Source organism: Lissotriton helveticus, chromosome 11, assembly GCF_964261635.1.
Source record: "Lissotriton helveticus chromosome 11, aLisHel1.1, whole genome shotgun sequence".
Lineage (NCBI taxonomy): Eukaryota > Metazoa > Chordata > Amphibia > Caudata > Salamandridae > Lissotriton > Lissotriton helveticus.
Window position 1 is genome coordinate 65109818 of NC_136072.1, and position 19504 is coordinate 65129321.

The window sequence follows — 19504 nt, forward strand, 5'->3', positions numbered from 1 at the left end:
AAACTCCCGACCCCAAATGTAAGATTTGAACTTTTGAATTGCCCAAACGCAAGCCAGAGCTTCTCTTTCAATTGTGCTGTACCTGGTTTCGGCAGGAAGGAGAGTTCTGGATGCAAAGGCAACCGTGTGTTCTTTGCCCTCGACCCATTGTCCTAAAACGGCACCCAAACCAGTAAGACTGGCATCTACAGTGATAAAACACTTAGAGCCATCACAAAAAGGATTTAAAGCAGGTGAATCTTCGATGATCTTCTTGACTTGGTCAAAAACTTTTTGCAAGTCTTGAGACCAAACGAATTTAACACCTTTTCTCAAGAGTGTTCTTAAAGGTTCAATAATCTGAGCGTGGGGAGGAGCCAAGCTCGCGTCCGAGATGGCCGCGCTTTAGCTCTGCTCCGTCAACTTTCCTGTTCGAAACATAAATCCTGCCTTTATCCTGCCCCGGGAAGACAATTTCTGCTACGCTGTGGATCTACGGCGATTCATAGACACTTACCGTCTGTTCCGGTTGTCTCTGGGTGCCGTGGTTCCGGAACTGTGCCTTCGCTCGCTTCGGGACCTCCGGAGCGGACTGGCCTGATTCTCCTTGGCGGCGCCCGGACGGGGCGCTACGCTATGGCCGGCCCTTGATGGCGCAGTGGACTCGGCCGACGAGGCGGTTGTGCAGAGAGGCCGGTCGCGGCTTTCTGGTTTGATCAGGCGGTCCCGCGGCCTGGGGTGGAGGCGCTGCCTTCTGTTGACGGGACTGACCGTAATTGTGGCTTGTCCCCCCCTTTGTTCTCCGGTCCGGCCATTTTGAGTGCCTCCGCCCGGACTCGGAGAACGGGGCCGGCGGCATTGGGGGGCCGACGATCCTCCTTCTTCTGGTGGCCCCCCTTCCTGCTCTGGACGTGCCTCTGCTGGTGGTCGACTGAATTCCGTTTGCCTTGCTGTGGCCCGGTCGGGGGTCGGGGATCGCTGCGACCCCGCCGGGCTTCCAAGATGGCGGCCGACCCTGTATATCTCAGCCGGGCCGAGATGGGCGGCGGTGGTCCACGATGTGGCACAGAAACCGGATACTGTAAAGGTGTTCCTACACTTAAGGACATCCTCGCCGCCCTGCGCTCCTGGGATACTCCTGTGGCCGCACCCGCTGTTAACCTGGAGGAGGCTCGTTTCGCTGGGCCGTTTGAGCCCCCCCTGGCGTGTGCGGCTACGTCGCTGCTAGGTGCGGCTGGTTCTATCCTGGAAATTATGGACCCGGTGGCTGCCGTTTCTGCTGATGTGCGGAGTTCCGCTGCCCTCCATCGTGATGTGTCCTCTCCTGTGCTGTGGGTCGGTGGGCCGGGTCCTGTCCGGGCCGGTCTTGGTGGTTCTTCCTGTTCTTCATCTCCTCGAATGGCCGATCGTAGATCCTGTGCTGACTCCGCTGGGTCAACTTTCCTCGGATCATCTTCGGAACTGTGCCTGCCTTGTGTACAATGGTTTCTGACTGCTCCGGATCATTCGAGTGGTGCACGGAACATCTTATGCGGTTTGAAGTTTGACCTCCCTGTTCTCTGCCTCCTGTTCCTTGTGGTCTGGTTTTTCGTGAGGCGGACTGCTACAGATTTGGAAAGAAAAGGACAGGGATGAGACGATCTTGCCTTTGTGGACTGTTGTCTTGCAATGGTTGGATGATCAATTAGTACGGTATGACCATGTCGGACTTTTGTCGTATTCCTGCTCTGTATCCTTCAATTCTTCGTCTTCCCGTGGACACTGATGTTTCGGACGGGAGGGTGGGAGCCGTTGATTCTGTTATATGGCCCTCTCCCGTGTTCCTTTCTCCCTCATTCCTTCTTTTCCCCCCCTTTTTTTGTCTTTATGGTTCTATCTTGCTTTAGCTCTTCTATATTTCGGGTTCTGATTAGGGCGACAGGCACGCTGCTGGGGGGTGGGCCATAGCCTTCTGCAGGGGTGCAGGGTGGGCTTGCGGGGTGGGGGGGGGTCTGTCATTTCTTTGGGGGGGGGGGGGGGTTTCCCCTCCTTTTTCTTATTTTTTGGTTCTATGGCTCTTGTGTGTCCTCTTTTTCGGGACGCGGTCTCAGCATGTGTCCCCCTGGGTGGGTTGTTCTTGATGCGCTGGCCTTTGGGTCTTACTGTGACTTTGGCTCACTATTTAATTTTGCTCTGGTTACTACCGGTTCTGTATACCGATTTGTGGTTTCCGGCCTCGTTTGCCATGGGGCACATGCTTGAGGTGGCGTTCTTCCTTTCGCTTTTTGTCCCTTTTCCCTCTTTTTCCTCCCTTCCTACCCCCTCTCGTGGGGGGGTTTTTTCCTTATCCCCTGGGTTGTGTGACGGAGGGCTTTATTTGATAAGCTTTTTTCGACTCTGTTTGATATGATATGTTCTTATTGTGGTGGGTGGCGTTGAACGGCAGTTGCCACTGTTTTTCTGGTGCGACTCATATTCTGCCCTTACCGATAGGTATTTGTCATTATTGAGTTATCCTGTATCTTTTACCATGGCTGTTCGCGGCCCACCACGGCCCTCCGAGACTTCCTACCTGTTTATTATCCTGTTGTACCCGTTTCTATATATTAGAAAATCAACCTTCTCGTATCCTGTCCCTGCTGGTTGCTATATGGCTTTTAGCCCTTATTTCCTGTATGATTTGTTGTGATATTCTGTATGCGTTTCTGTATTGTTGATTATGCTCCTTATCTGTGGTGGCCGGCCCGCTGGGTTGTAGGCCCGTATTTGTGAGCCTTCCCTGTACAATAAAGGTTTTAAAAAAAATAAAAAAATAAAAATAAATAATCTGAGCGTAACCATGAACGAACCTGGCGTAGTATTCGGATGAGCCCAGGAAGGAGCGAAGTACGTCACAATCCTTGGGAGGTTTAGCATCTCGAATGGCTTTGATTAAAGAGAACTTGGGTTTAATGCCATTAGGAGAAAGGGAGTGGCCCAAGTAATCTAATTCTTGAACACCAAATTTACACTTGTCGTGTCTAACAGTCATGCCGGCTTTTTCTAAGACTTGTAGGACGGTATTAAGAGTGTGATTATGCTGCAAAGAGTCGTTGGCGTAAACCAAGATGTCATCTTGATACGCTTGCACGCCAGGGATGTCTTGAAACAGATTGTCCATTAGTTTTTGGAAAATACTGGCTGCCGAGGCTAAGCCAAAGGGAAGCCTGAGGTACTTGAAGGCACCAAAGGGAGTGATGAATGTTGTTAACTCTTGAGAACTGAGGGACAAGGGAATCTGGTGATAAGCAGATCTGAGGTCGAGGAGGGAGAAAAATTTAGCTTCACCCAAATTAGCCAATAGGTCATGGATTTTGGGAAGAGGGTGACAATCCACGATGATATTGTTATTTAGTGAGCGTAAGTCGGCACACAATCTCACCTCTCCAGATTTTTTGCGAACTAAGACAATGGGGGAAACCCATTCAGACGAGTCACAGGGAGCAATGATTCCTTCGTTGCAGAGATTTTTCAGAACGCTTTTAAGTTCATCTCTAGCGCTCAAGGGAAGAGGACGAACTTTGTGAACAACCGGCTGAGCATTGGGTTTAAGTCGAATTTCATGTTTAAAACCAAGTACTGTACCAACCCTATTTTTAAATAAGTTTGGAAAAGAACTCAGTAAAGTGTCCATTTTGACTATGGGAAAGGAAAGATTTGAAATATTGAAGATCCCAGAATCATGACTAGTATAATAGTCATGAGGAATGTCGCCTAAGGCAATGGGTTGATCAGATCCAGGTTTGAGAATCAAACCCATTCTGGCTAAATCGAACCAACCTACAATATCCCTGCCCTTGAGGGCAACATAGACTTTGGTGAATGTGTATCTGCCTAGACAAGCAATGTTAGAATAAAAGAAACCTAACATCGATGTCCTTTTCGCCAAAGGCCTTGGGATTGACATCTGACTTGGAAAGGACAACATGACTCCAATTAGCATAAAATGTGAGGTCGGATAAAATGGTGATGGGAGAACCAGAATCAGCTTTGACCTGGATTGTAATTGTACCTATCAACAATTCACACAAGGGATTCTTAATTTTAGCAAATTCGAGAGAATCACATTCAATGGACAACATAACATCATTGAGTCTGGTGGAACAAGACTCTACATTTTCTTGAAACTCAATATTATTGACTCTAGTGAATCTTTTGCGACCTCTGCAAACAGAAGGAAAATGTCCAATTTTCTTGCAGGAGGAGCATTTTTTGCCAGAAGCAGGACACGTGGGAGAATTGCCAAGATGATTCCTAGATCCACATCTGTAGCAAATGAGTGGTTTTCTATTTAGTTGTCTTGAAGAATTGTTAACAAGGTCAATGGAAGTAAAACCAGAAGATTGATCAACTAAATGAACAGAGGGTTGAGATATACTTTCTTGTAGAATTTTAGAGGAATAAGTTGCGCGTTCAATCCCCTTGGCGATATCAATTGTTTCGGTTAAAGGAGGATTTTTGCAACTTAATAAACGTTCTTGGATTTTTTTTGAATAACAAGCAAAAATAAATTGATCTCTGATGGAGGTATCTGTACTAGCACCAAAGTCGCAGGTAGAAGCTAGGATTCTGAGTTGAGCGATATAGTCTTCTACGCTCTCATCAATACTTTGTTTACGTTTGAAAAAAATTATGACGTTCCAAAACGATACTAGGTTCATCGTCATATTGTTTATTGAGACGAGCAATGGCTTCTTGGTAAACATTCCAGTTGTCACCTGATTCACCAGTGGGAGAAGAAATATGGGGTAAGTTTTCAAAAACTTGTTGAGCAGCAACTCCCAAACAACCATAAAGAATAGCAACCTTGCGAGGAGGATCATATTTGGTAGCATCGATGGCTACCAAATAGTTCTCAAAACCTTTGATCCAGTTGCGCCAAGCAAGAGTAGGTTTTCCAGGAGTTTGCAGGAAAGGAGCTGGTGTTTGGAATTGTTGAGATGAGGCCATGGTGATATAAGATAAAAGGATGAAAATAAACTGTGACATTGTTTGTGATGTATGATGAAATGTTAAACGAACTTGGTAGGCAGTAAAGCGTGCCTATCGCTGTGGTTGATAAATGACTTTGAATGAGAAAAAAGAAGAAGTCAAATAAACATGGTAGGCAGTAAAGCGTGCCTATCGCTGTAGTCACTTGAAGACTTGTGATGTAAAAGAGATGTTAAATGGACATGGTAGGCGATGAAGCGTGCCTATCGCTGTAGTTGAAAATGAAATAAAGGAAAGCAAAACGTGCTTAATGTTGCACAGTAATGCTAGATGAAGGCTTAACAGGTCGTTGAAAATGGCCGCCAGCGTCGTCGTCAAGGTAACAGCACAACGTGATTTTCCAAAGGCGGTGTGCTTGTCTGGAGATTGTGGCGTAGCGCGCGTGAAGTCGCGCGATCAGGAAGTTAGAACGTTGTGCGCGTGTCTGAGCGCGAGGCAGCAACCGTCAGAAACAAGCAGGGCCGGTAAAAAGGCCAGAATGGAGAGAATTTTACGCTGGGGGCCAGGTGATGGACGGGGAAGGTGTCCAAAAGTATACGACCTGGTCGGACTGGAGGCTGATTGATTTGAGGAAGCAGGAGACGAGCAGTGGTCGAGTTTTAGTGAGTCGTGAAGACTTGGCTGGTGGTGGGTGCGGCAAAATCCCGATCGTCGCCAAATATGTTATGTAAAGAGGACAGAGTCTTGCGTAGGTCCAATCTTGTATTTATTTTTGGTTATAATTGCCAGGTAATGCACCCACAACCAGAGCCGTCCAGTCGTGAGGAAGCCAACGTCCAAAGTGACGTTCGAGGAATCCTCACGACTGAACATAAAGATTCTAGAACCACAGTGGAGATCTGAACAAAAGAGGAACTAAGTAATCATAAGTATATAACAATCGCTCACCCTGGCTGAGCAGCTAGGAGGACCTAGGCTGATTCACATATACATGAAAATCTTAGGATATAACAGACTTGTATAAGGGGATCGGCCCCATCCCAGAAATTCTTAAGAGCAGGCCAGGACCAGAGAATGTGTAGTATGTCATAGTCACAGCTGTGACATCATCAGCAATCCGATGTGGGAGTCAATCGTGCCCTGTGTAATTTATCCGGTGACCAGGGCCAGTCTTGTAAAACCTTAAAGTATCAGAACTTCATTTGAGCTTCTCTCATACCCCTGCTATGAGAGGCAAGGAGCTCTGATCATTTTGCCAGTGAGTAATCAATTTGTCATCAATTCTCCCGTTGAGTCCGGAGAAGGCGTTCTAGAGGCTCGGAAAACATCTTGAAGATCAAGAGACTATAAAGGCCAGAAATCAGCTTTTTATAAGTCCCCCATTGCACCAAATATGTGTGGAGCGAAGACAGAAGAGCAGACCAATTCCCTGTGCATCTCTATGAGTAGAGGCTATGTCGGACCTGGAGATCTCAGCGATACAAAAGGGGATGATGGACGGAGCGTTTGAGCAAATCAAACACTCACCCCCAGTCAACTGATCTGGGTTTAATCCATCACCATTCTTTAGCCCACTCAGCCACCCCATTTCAGACATGGCCATATGCAAATCAGTCTGACCCTGTGCCTCATGGGAACAGTCCAGCCCGAACTGCCAAGCCATGGACCGGAAACAAGCATCCTGGGACCGGTTTCGGATTCATAATCCTCATCAGCCAGGCTATCTTGAATCCAGTGGCCAAGTGAGCAAGGATCTCTCCAGAAGTGGGAGAGTGGAAGATGGAAGTCTGCAGCAAAACTTTCAAAGGATTTAACACCCTGACCCTGGTTACACGTATTATTCCTGCCCTCATAGCAAATATGTTAGGATTGATTATGTATTTACTACAAATGATTTGGTCAGCAATGCCACAATTAATAAAGAACCCAAAATTATCTCTGACCATAATGCACTAACCTTCACTGTTAATATTACATCGACTAAGAGAGAATGTAGAAGCTGGACCTTTGATAGGAAGTTGCTAGCCAACAAGGAATATATTAGTCACATCACTAGTTGGGCTCAAGAGTTTTTTTTACATAAATAGATATAGTGCCTCTAGGACTGTTGTCTGGGATTGCTTTAAAGCAGCTCTAAGAGGTGAAACAACGAGCTACCAGGCTAGAATATGGAAGGAAAATAGCATGGGGTATCTTCAGAAATTGGGTGATCTGGCCAGAGCCGAGGAAGAACATATAGCGAAATAGCGCAAGGTGAAAATGGGAAGCTAGCTATGTGCCACCTGCTGGTTTTAAAAACCGAGCTCAACTCTGGCTTGACTCAGAAAGCTGCTGAGACATATAAATCACATCGGAAGGAAGTATATGAGAATGGGGAAAAGGTTGGAAAACAACTTGCACTACATACACGCCAGCAAACCTCTTATAATGCCATCACAAGTATACAATCAGGAGGGCAGACGCTTACACAAACACCTGATATAATTAACACTTTCCAACAATACTATCAGACCCTCTATCAGGATGATAATATAACTAGCAGGGCAGACTCAGACTTGTTTTTGAGTAATCTTCTTGAGCATCAAGAGGCAAATAAGAGTCTAGACGATAACATCAGAGAAGACCTTGAGAAAGAAATCACACTTACAGAAGTTCAGCTTGCCCTGTCCTCACTGGCCTCCGGGAAAGCGGCGGGTCTGGATAAAATTCCCCTTGAATTATATAAAATCTTAAGTCATACCCTAGGTCCGCTCATATACGATCTATTTTTAGGGATTCAATGGAGCGGTATTTCCCCTAAGTCATGGAGAGATACAAATATAATTATCTTTCCAAAAAAGGCCAAACTCTTCGGAACAGTTATCATCCTATCGCCTAATATCCCTAATCAATTCTGACTCCAAATTATATGCTAAAATAATGGCCATCTGGCTCGGCCGGGTCATCGAACATCTGGTCTCCCCATGGCAGCACGGGTTCATCCCCGGCAAAGGGACGACCGACCACACTCGGAGAGTCATATCCCTGTTTGATATAATGTCTGCAACGGGGGGCCAGATGTCGATGATTCTTCTCGATGCTGAGAAGGCCTTTGACCATGTGTCTTGGAACTTTCTATGGGCTGCGCTGACCCGGTACAATTTCGGCCCCAAATTTGTCAAATCTATAATGGCTATGTATATCGAACCAAAAGTAAAATTACAAATAATGGGCTCTGAATCTAGTATAATTAGAGTATCCAGAGGCGCACGACAAGGCTGTCCCTGTTCTCCAATATTATTTGCCCTTTATATAAATCCTTTAATTTTGAAACTTTTAGAGAACCCACTAATTACACCTATAGTGATTAACCAATTTGAAACCAAAATATTGGCTTACGCCGATGACATTGCGGTACTAACATCTAACCTCTCCGAGGCAATGTCTGAAATAGAGGTAGTAGCACAAGCTTATGGCCTCTACTCTGGGTATTCACTAAATAAAGAAAAAACAATTGTGCTGTGCACGGATAATGTCGTCTGCAACGACCGTAGGAAAACCGATAAAGCTACATACCTAGGTGTCAGCATAAGCTCCGATGTCACACAAATCCCGAAACTCAACTACGAGCCCTTATTAAGTACTATAAGGAAAGACCTAGACCGAGTAAATAGCTTACAGTTATCAATAATCGGTAGAGGTAATTTTTTAAAGATGAATATCCTCCCCAGGGTGCTTTATCTGTTTCGAGCTATTCCTTTGATTCCTGATGAGAAGGTCCTCAAAATATTAGAATCTTTTATGTCTAAATTTATGTGGCAACAGGGTAAAATCAGAAGATCCTTGAAGCTTCTGTCACTACCTCAGAACAAAGGAGGATTAGCGGTTCCAAATATTCTGTTTTACTTCTGGGCTTCATTTCTCCAACAGATGGCCCTGCTTCTTTATTCTAATCCTAGTCTAGAGAATCCCGAGGCTGCACCAATTCCATCTATTTATGAGCTGTCCCTAGGTGAAAAAGCTAAAGGACTGTTTCTGAGGCAAGTGGAGAGTAGCTATTACAAAAAGAATAAATTCAAAGTCATCACCAGCGCTTGAAAAATTTGGCTAAGAACAGCCAAATATATGCATATTCCAAAGTTTAATAGATATTCTCCATTATCGCACTCTAGCCTACTTCCCGAGCTAGGGGTTGATGCCATTTCAAAGAAATGGCAATCCTTAGGAATTACCTCAGTAGGTGACTTTTTGGGGATGAACCAGGCTTCTACTTTTGCAGACTTACAACAAAAATGTCACCTTCCAAATGGGCACTATCTTAAATGTATACAGATTCACACTATGCTTAAACGTAAGGCCCCCAACATCAACTTGGGGAGAATTGAAATTATTGACACAATAGCTAAAAAGACTACAAGACTAGGTACAATCTATGGCAACTGTTGGATAAATTACAAGATGATATAGAATATACAGAAACTGTCTGGGCAGACAAACTTGACAACCCAAACGTAGATATTGATATGAGTCTTTGACTATCATCACGCTTACTTATGTCAGCTAGCTTAAAAGCCCAGACTTATAAAACTATATATAATCTATATTATACCCCGGCTAAACTATACGCTTGGGGCAAAAGGGAGAACGATCACTGCCCTAGATGTCTGAAAGGCCGCGCAACATTAATACACATGTTCAGTGATTGTGACCAACTAACACTAATTTAAAAAATGATCTGCGAGTTCTGGGAAGAAGTGTTTGGCCACAAAATACCCGACTCCCCCACTTTATATCTGCTAGGCACTGACAGTACACTTAATCTGAATAGTGATGAAGAGGCAATGCTTTTTATAGGCTCTGCAGTCCTCAGGGTAATACTAGCAGCACGTTGGAAAGACTCAGATCCACCAAGCTTTCAAATGTGGTTAGCCCGCCTCCTTGGTGTATTCCATCAGGAAAGTGCCATCTATGCCACTAGAGGGCTAAAAACCGCAATGCGCGGCAGGGCGATTTGGCAGCCCATCAATAACTGGAGAAGGGGACTTTGCTCAGTGTAACGATGAACTATGTTAATTTGCCTTCTCGTACGATTAATTTCTGCCCTCTTTCTTGTCCCTTCTCCCATTATATTCTTTTTTTTTTCTCTCTCTTCTTATCTTTTCTCTCTTTTTTATTTCTCTGTGAGGACATACCATATATGTATGTGTTTGTTTATCATACTGTATTATTGTATTTTGACTTCTGTCTTTACTGGTTCTGACAAATAAAAATAAAAAATAAAAAAAAAGGATTTAACACCCTTCGACAGTAGATGGGGTATCTCCAGAATCCTCGCACGTTTCTAGTCCAACCAAAACAGTAGCGAGCGGTCAATGGTAATGGATCCATTGTGTCACAGGAGTGCACTCGTATGTAGAAAGCGGTCTTCCTGCAGGAGAGCAGGAGTAGTTTTCCAGACCGCATTCATCTCTAGTAGCATGGGATTGCATGGATCTTGTGATGTCCATGGACCTGCATACAGAACCGCGAGGTCCAGCATGTCATTATAAAAGTGTTGTCTGATCTTGACCCATAGAGGCAATTCGCTGTGTCAGAGAGGATGCTGTTACCGCTGACCATCGCTGAGGGAACTAATATAGGCACCGAAACATTTAGAGGAACTTAGGTCCAATTCCAAATCTGGCCATGGTGCGGAACAGGTATTGGCATTTGAAATGATCAAATGCCTTGTCTGCATCTAGGGAAAGCAGTAGTTTGCCATCCAAATAAGGCTTAGTAGGCCAGATGACATGTGCCAGTGTTCGTAAATGATTACGAGACAAAACCCACTTGGTTATCGAGTATCGGAGACCTAATCACACTTCCCAACCTGGTGACCGGAACCTTGACCGGAACGTTGACCAGTATTTTCATGTCACAGTTTAGTAGCGAGACGGGGCAGTAATTGGAACAATAAAGATGATCTTTTGCCGGTTTTGGAATGAGAGAGATGTGTGCTCTACTAAATTCAGGTCGGAGAGAGCCAATGGACACAGCTTCCTGAAGCATAGCCGTGTGGAGTGGGACAGTTTGGGCGTTGGTGGCTCTAGAATTCTAATGGAAGCCCTCTTTCCCAGGAGTCTTGCCTGTACTCATGGTCTTGATAGCCTCTGCGACTTCTTCCTCTGAAATGGCCTATTCTAGATCCTCTTGGTCACTCGCAAGGAGAGTGGGAAGTCTAAGGCCAGACATGAACAGTTGTCCATGCGCGGTATCAACTGGGCAATCTGCAGTGTAGAAGGCTAAGAATTCTTGCACAATGTCCAGTGGATATGTCAGGATGATCACAAGCCTCCAAATAGCCGGGATTGCTGACCATTCTTCTTTCTGCTTCAACTGCATCGCCAAAAGGCTTTCTGCTTTTCGCCGTGTTCAAATTAGTTCTACCTGGCATGGCAGAGGGCTTTTTTTGCCACCAAGTTTTAAAGACTGTTACGGTCAAGTTTCTTTGCCATAAGAGCCCTCAGACACTCCAGGTGGGAAGACCTCGGTACTTCTCTAGAGGGGATTGTATCTCAGCTTCTGGTGTTGTCTTCTGCATTGCCTGGCAATGCTGGTTCATTTCATCAGCCTCCCTCGTAGATATGCCTTCCCTGCTTCCCATAACATTTGCTTGGAGGTAGCTGTCGGTTCATTGAGCGCCAGGTAGTCGCCAATAAGGGTTCCCGGTCTGATTTACTACTTTATTTTTTTCTTCTGGTGGTTTGAGCCGTGAGGTATTTAACCGCCAAGTGCAAGATTGGGCAGGATACATCCAAGTCCAGGCACACATCAGAGTAAAGGAACAGTATGTAAAGTCACTACACATTTTGTGTACAATCAAATCAATGAATAATGAAGATAGTGTTGCTTTGTCTTTAATTCCGTATTCAATCCGACCAAAACAAAACCAGCCGACACGTGTTTCGTCGCATGTGGAAATAGTTCCGCGACTTCCTCAGGGCTGAATGGTGACGATTAAAGTCTTTGTAATCGCGCTGCCGGTGATAATTCCAACCCGGCTAGGCTATATCGTAAAGTCGTACCAATCAATGTACGAAATGCGTCTGAGAATAGACTGTTGGGGTTAATATCTTGTAGCGGGTGCCGTGAGGGAGTTTAGCGTCAGACGGTGGCTGCACTGTAGCGAGGATGCTACGGACTGCCTCACGGATGATCAATGTGTTCCGGGTACGGACTGGGCAGGTTCAGACGCAAATCTAATGTGAGGGCAAGATTCTTCAAGCTATGTCACAGTGGAGCAAATAATTGATTCCTCTTTCTCAGGACATACACAAACTTTCACTGCAAATCCCTGTGAGCTTAGTTCATCCGTTTATGAAGAGACATTTGTGGGGGCAAATTAGTTTACTCTGACCCCACCGGACACCAAAGGAACAAAATGTAACACATATCTTTATTTGTTCCCTCAATGCACCAAGTAGGCGTGATAATATCATTCCATATGCGGTTATCCCTTACTCACTAACTTTTATCACTAGTTAAATTTAGGGATGATTTTTTTCTTTTTTACTAAGGTTTGGATTACTCCACATCTTAGTTAGATGGTGTGTTAACTTCCATACCTTGAAATAAAAGCCCTGATCAGTCATTTTACGGATGTATGACGTTACAACGCATGCTTTTACATCGCATGCCTTTACAACGCGGTTTTTACATCGCATACCATTACAACGCATAGCGCTTTTGGGTGTTGGATAGTGAATAGTTTAATTTACTATTCCAACTCCAGTCCCCGTGGACACTAGGGAAGGTTGTTGGATAGTAAATTAACCTATTCCCTATCCTAGAGCGCCCCCCAGCGCAATGCAGTGTAATAGTTTGCGTTGTAATGACCGCGTTGTAATGGTAGTGCGTTGTAAAAGTTTCGTTGTAAGTGATGTTTACCGTCATTTTACAATCCTCATTTTGTCTGGGTCCCTCATTCCTCTATGCCACACCACAATACTGAGAATTAAGGACCAAAATTGAGTAGTCCACGCTTTGAAAGCTATACAGTGATGCCACAATGGTTTACACCTTAATATGGGTTTGAAACAATTGCCACCAATTCCTCCATCTGCTGCATAAATTGCAGACGTAAACAAAACAAATATGACTTCTAGTTTAAAAAGATCAAAGATTATTAGGAAAGCTGCGCATGGGAACACTGTCCAGACAGTGTACACAGTTATTGGTTGCTCTACTCAGGAATGTTGAGAGGTGTCAGTTTTCCCAGATGATGTTAACGGCCTGTTTGGTGCACTGGGGAAGGGCTGTGTCCACTGCAAGAAACTGCAAAGTTCACAAACGAAAATGTAGTTCAGAAGTAGAGATAATGGTTCCTTCTTTGCCAATGTATTTTTTTTATACATTTTTTTTGTAGGCACTGCCTCGAATCAGCAATTATTTACAAGGGACTGTTCTGTTATCACCAATCAAAATGTAGGAAAATCCCAAATGTGTTGTAAGGTGTGATGCTTTGAAGGCTGAAACACCTTCCAATGAGACAGGGGCCTGATAACTGTGCATTTTACAGACCTTTTCTTCAGGACTGTTAGTGGAAAGCAGCGTTTCCTGGGCTGAGTGTGACAGGACACTCCCGGCGGGGGGAGCAGCTCACAGCTGAGGTGGGGGCTGCTGTTGAACTTTCCATGGCTGCCTCTTTGTTTGCAAGGTCGTGATCTCGGGGCGGCGTGAAGTCAGGAAGAATGAAGGAGCTTCAGGGGCGATCACAAGCCCAGCCTTGTGCACGAGGCTTCGCTTTCTTCCGGCCTCCGGTGCCGGGCCCGGCCGCTCTCACACATGGAAGTAATCACACAGGGAGTGCAGGGCTCGGAGCCGAGGCGCTCACTAACCAGACACACTTGGAAGCGAGTCCTGGCGAGGCGCTGTACAGCCATCCACAGCAAAACCAGTCCTGCCGAGGCGCTGCACAGCAAAACCAGTCCTGCCGATGCGCTGCACAGAGACACCCTACAGCAAAACCAGCCCTGCCGAGGCGCTGCACAGCAAAACCAGCCCTGCCGAGGCGCTGCACAGCAAAACCAGCCCTGCCGAGGCGCTGCACAGCAAAACCAGTCCTGCTGAGGCGCTGCACAGCAAAACCAGCCCTGCCGAGGCGCTGCACAGCAACCCACAGCAAAGCAAGTCCTGTAGAAGCACTGCACAGCCACTTCACCCCACAGCAAAGCAAGTCCTGCAGAGGCGCTGCACAGAAAACCAGTCCTGCCGAGGCGCTGCACAGACACCCTACAGCAAAACCAGCCCTGCCGAGGCGCTGCACAGCAAAACCAGCCCTGCCGAGGCGCTGCACAGCAAAACCAGTCCTGCCGAGGCGCTGCACAGCAAAACCAGTCCTGGCGAGGCGCTGCACAGCCATCCTACAGCAGAGCTAGTGCTGTCGATGCGCTGCACAGCCATCCTACTGCAAAACCAGTCCTGCAGAGGCGCTGCACAGCAACTCACAGCAAAGCAAGTCCTGCAGAGGCGCTGTCCAGCCATCCTATTGCAAAACCAGTCCTGAAGAGGCGCTGCACAGCAAAACCAGTCCTGCCGAGGCGCTGCACAGCAAAACCAGTCCTGCTGAGGCGCTGCACAGCCATCCTACAGCAGAGCTAGTGCTGTCGAGGCACTGCACAGCCATCCTACTGCAAAACTAGTCCTGCCGAGACGCTGCACAGCAACCCACAGCAAAGCAAGTCCTGCAGAGGCACTGCACAGCAAAACCAGTCCTGCAGAGGCGCTGCACAGCAAAACCAGTCCTGCAGAGGCGCTGCACAGCAAAACCAGTCCTGCAGAGGCGCTAAACAGCAAAACCAGTCCTGCAGAGGCGCTAAACAGCCACCCACAGCAAAGCTAGTGCTTTCGAGGCGCTACACAGCCACCACAATCCAAAGCTAGTCCTCCAGAGGCGCTGCACAGCCAGTGTCCTCCATCTTGGTTACAGACTGGTGTTACCGCTGCCAGGGCACACCGCTCTCTCCCTGCTCTTGCGCATAGAACTCAGGCCCTGCACCTGCTGCCGGGCCATAGGGCAGGCCCCTTATTCTTGTCTGTGCCTCGGTTCCTGCTCCTGTTCCTGCAGCCCTTGTTCCTGCGGGGGGCGCCCGGTGACTTTAGTATATGTCTAGCTGAGCTCTGCATCGAGGCACCCGGGTGTGCACAGGCCAGGGGCGCCCCCGCTCTCCACAGGCCAGTGGCACAGCTCGTGTGCACACATCCGGTGACTGCGAGAAGTACAGGTCGAGGCACCCCACATAGTGCACACTGCTCAGTGATCGGCAACGTGCACAACTCCAGCGAGGCGCTGGGACTGGGTGTAAGCAGGACTGCCTCCTACTGGCCAGACCCGGTGTCCAGAGGATGGAGGGGGTCAGGCGGACGCGGGGGCTCGCCCCCCGGTTGCTGATGGGGGGACTCCTGCTTCTCGCCATGTGCTGGTGCTGGGCGCTGCATGGAGGTGCAGAGGTGAGTGCATATTATCATTCCATGTTAGCATTTTATTTAAGGAAACTTGTTATGATAACCTTCAATTTATATTGTGTCATTTTTATTGAAACATTCATTTTAATATGGAAAACATTTTAAAGTGATGTTTTAATTCTGTTTATTTATTCGAGTGCTTGTGGATACATGTTATTTTTTGTTTTTCCGTCTGGTGCGTACACGAATGAATCAGAAGGTTTTCCGACACGTGAGCTGGCCACATACACTTGTCTATTTGAGAAGCACGGATTCTCCAAATCTAGTGTACACACTTGCAGCGATTGTCCTTGTGCTTTGTTGATGGTCATTGCAAAAGCGAGTCGCACCGGAAACTGTAAACGTTCAGTTTTGGAAAGATTATGAGGGCCCTGGGAGGCCGGGGGGTCGATATTTAACCAATTTTTTTTTTTGCCAGAATCCTTCGCGGGAGTGTACTCAACAACTTTTAACAAACTTTGTTTTTTGTAAATTATTATTATTTTTTTTTGCCAGAAACCTTCGCGGGAGTGTACTCAACAACTTCCGAAAGTTTCATGGCGATCGGATGAATGGTGTAATGCATAAAGGACAAGCAGACATACTTTCGTTTTTATATATATAGATAGCGCTTTATATGACGAACGAGGCTTCAGAGCACTTTCTAGGAAATTGAGTAAACAGCTACATCTTTTTGTGCTTGATTGGTAGAATCTGCGTTTTATTGGGTGTCTATGGGCAGTATTATGGCATGGCATGGCATAAAGCAGAGAGATGTGAGAGGGTCCGAGACACGTTTCCATGGTGCTAAAAATACAAAAACAGTGCGAGTACAGTGGGGCAATTTAGAAAAATCGCATGCACACCAGTCCCTGGCCAAAGCCAGCCTACAGTCTGGCCTCGTTAGATACTAAGAAACATCATAGTATCTTTAAACACATATGAATCACGTTTTTACAGTGCATAACATGAAGAGAATCACCTCTGGTTGTTCCCAAATTTGGCTGTGAAGAAACTCGAGGCACTAAGCTGCAGGGTGGTTTGCCCAGGATCATACAATTTGGGTAAACGGGGACGCTGGGATTTGAGCCTAGGTTTTCAGTTGGCATTATTAAGCCACACGAGGTATCTGACCGTCTCTACTTTTGCAGAAAAAAAATACCTTGCTTTGTGTATTAATGAAGTGTGCTCAATAAAACTTGCATGTCGAATATAGGAACCACTTGCTAACCAACCTGATACTACAGAAGACGTCTGTCCATATAGATAAACCCTATGTAATCCAATCACAACAGAGCAAGAAAACACATTTTTATGTTGGTGTGCAGGGGCGTAGCTTGGTCAGGATGATTTGGGGGGTGGGGATATGAGCTTCAGATTTGCCAACAATCACACTGGGACATCTTGTTAAAAAAGTATTATATGAGAAGCAGAACATGAGGGGGGCTTAAGGGGTAGTGCAAAGCGAGAGGAGGGCGGATAGGTATGGTACTTAAAACGCAATATTTTTCAAACAAATCTACTTTTTTAAGGCCTTCACAACAGACGGGAGAGAATGTGTGTTTTTGTCAGTGTGGCCATGTAAAAATCCCAGATGTATTATGACACTTCACATTACTCAACTGAAATCACTTGTACCCAACCATTTACTACAGAATGCAATTTAAGGGGGTGTAACACCCCAATGCCCCCTCTCCGGATCTATGTGCCTGTGTGACTGCCATCCCTTGACTTCACAAACAACAATTGTCTATGCCGCCATTCACTGTAAAATAAATTCTCTGATAAGTTTAGTATACAGCTCTGTGTTACCAAGGACGTAATGCTTATCTTATAAATATTGTTGATTTCAGATAGGAGTTAAAGAACAAGTTACTTACCTTCGGTAACGCTTTTTCTGGTAGATACTATATCTGCCTGTGGATTCCTCACCTTGTGAATACCCCTTGCGAATACCCCTTGCGTCAGCAACATTCGGAAATTCTTTTTTCGTAGCCTCGCGCCGACGTGGACTCCTGACGTCATAGAGACACGACCTAGCTCGCGACTCCGCTGACGTCACCGACGCCTATAATAGGCCCACGCCGGCGTGATGACATCAGTTCCGCCCTTTTTTCCGTGCCATCGAGGCACACGGACGGACCAATGACAGTAGAAATATACAAGTATACATAGTACACAATAATCAAGGCAAAACACACAGTGTTAAGCAAAAGCAGGAAAGAAATTGGAACATTTCCTTGACAACAAAATATATATACATTACAATACAGTAACTCTGGCAAAGAAGAGTGGACAACGGGGAGGCGGGTGGGTCAGTGAGGAATCCACAGGCAGATATAGTATCTACCAGAAAAAGCGTTACCGAAGGTAAGTAACTTGTTCTTCTGATAGATACATCTGCCGTGTGGATTCCTCACCTTGTGAATAGAGTCCCACAGCAGTCCCCACTCCCGGAGGAGGGTGTCCACTCTTCTAGACCAGGAAATCCTGAAGGACAGAGCGTGCAAAATGACCGTCCCTCCTCACCTCGGAATCCAAGCAGTAATGCTTCGCGAAAGTGTGGAGGGAAGACCAAGTTGCCGCTCTACAAATATCCTCAACAGGCACACCTCTAGCCAATGCAGAGGTCGAAGATTTAGCTCTAGTTGAATGAGCCCTTATACCCTCTGGTGGTTCCTTACCGGCCAAAGAGTAGCAGATCTTTATGCAGAGGACGATCCATCTCGATAAAGTTCTTTTATGGACCGCTCTTCCTTTCTTGCAGCCAGCAAATCCAACGAAGAGCTGGTCCTCCAAACGAAAGTCCTTGGATCTGTCCAAGTAAAAGGACACCGCCCTCTTAGGGTCCAGACGGTGCAGTCTCTCTTCCTTCTTAGAAGGGTGAGGGGGAGGATAGAAGGAAGGTAAAGTAATGGACTGTCCTAGGTGGAAGGGAGTTACCACCTTAGGCAGAAAAGCAGCCCTGGTCCTGAGAACCATTCGATCAGCATGTATAGACAAGAAAGGGGGCTTGTGACAAAGAGCTTGAAGCTCACTTACCCTCCTTGCCGAGGTTATTGCAACGAGGAAGACCATTTTAAGGGTAAGAAGCCTCAAGGGACATTTGTGGAGAGGCTCGAAAGGAGCACCCATCAAAAAGGTCAAGACCAGATTCAAGTCCCACTGAGGCACAATAAAAGGGACAGGAGGAAACTTATTAATAAGGCCCTTTAAAAACCTTAAAACCACAGGTGACTTAAAAAGAGAAGGCTGGTCAGGCAAACAGAGAAAAGCTGACAGCGCAGAAAGATAGCCCTTCACTGTAGCAACGGCAAGACCCTGTTGCGCCAGAGAAAGGGCAAACTGGAGAACGTGAGACAAATGGGCCTTCAAAGGATCAATAGACCTTTCCCCACACCACGAGACAAATTTCGCCCATCTATAAGAATAGATGGACTTAGTGGAGTCACGCCTGGCTGACAAGATGACATCCACAACGTCAGGCGGGAGGGAAAAGGAAATCAGGTTGCCCCGTTCAATCTCCAGGCATGAAGGTGCAATGTCTGGAGGTGGGGGTGTAGAACCTGCTCCTCCATCTGAGAGAGGAGGTCTGCCCTGTGAGGGAGACGGAGCGGCGGGTGAGAGGAGAGGTGGAGAAGATCTGTATACCACACCCTTCTTGGCCAATCCGGGGCGACCAATATGACTTGGGCCCGGTCTAGGCGAATCTTCCTCAGAACCCGAGGAATCAAAGGTATGGGGGGAAACGCGTAAAAGAGTTGACCTTTCCAACTCAACTGAAACGCGTCCCCCAAGGCTCCTTGCATCGGATACTGGAGACTGCAGAAAGACAGGCAGTGCGCATTCTCGTGAGTGGCGAACAGGTCCACCCGAGGAGTCCCCCACATCCGAAAGATGTCGTGAACAACCTCCGGGTGAAGCCTCCACTCGTGGTCGGCAGAGAACTGCCGACTGAGACTGTCTGCACGAACGTTCAACACCCCGGCCAGATGATTTGCCATTAGACAAATCTGATGGTCCTGAGCCCAGGACCAGAGACGCAGAGCCTCTCTGCAGAGACACTGCGACCCCACTCCTCCCTGCTTGTTGATGTACCACATCGCGGTCGTGT

General features: G+C 46.6%; 1 protein-coding gene and 1 long non-coding RNA gene across 2 annotated transcripts in view; one reads left to right on the forward strand and one right to left on the reverse strand.

Annotated features, from left to right (window-relative positions):
- The window catches only part of LOC144791354 (uncharacterized), a 227164-nt gene that overhangs the window by 93558 nt on the left and 114102 nt on the right, over positions 1 to 19504 (reverse strand). The window lies entirely within an intron of this gene.
- Positions 15106 to 19504, forward strand: part of LOC144791352 (matrix metalloproteinase-23-like) — a 103254-nt gene continuing 98855 nt past the window's right edge. The window contains exon 1 of the mRNA XM_078666030.1: positions 15106 to 15396. Within this exon, the coding sequence (XP_078522156.1) occupies positions 15292 to 15396 (105 nt within the window). The 5' untranslated portion in view covers positions 15106 to 15291. The remainder of the gene's footprint in view (positions 15397 to 19504) is intronic.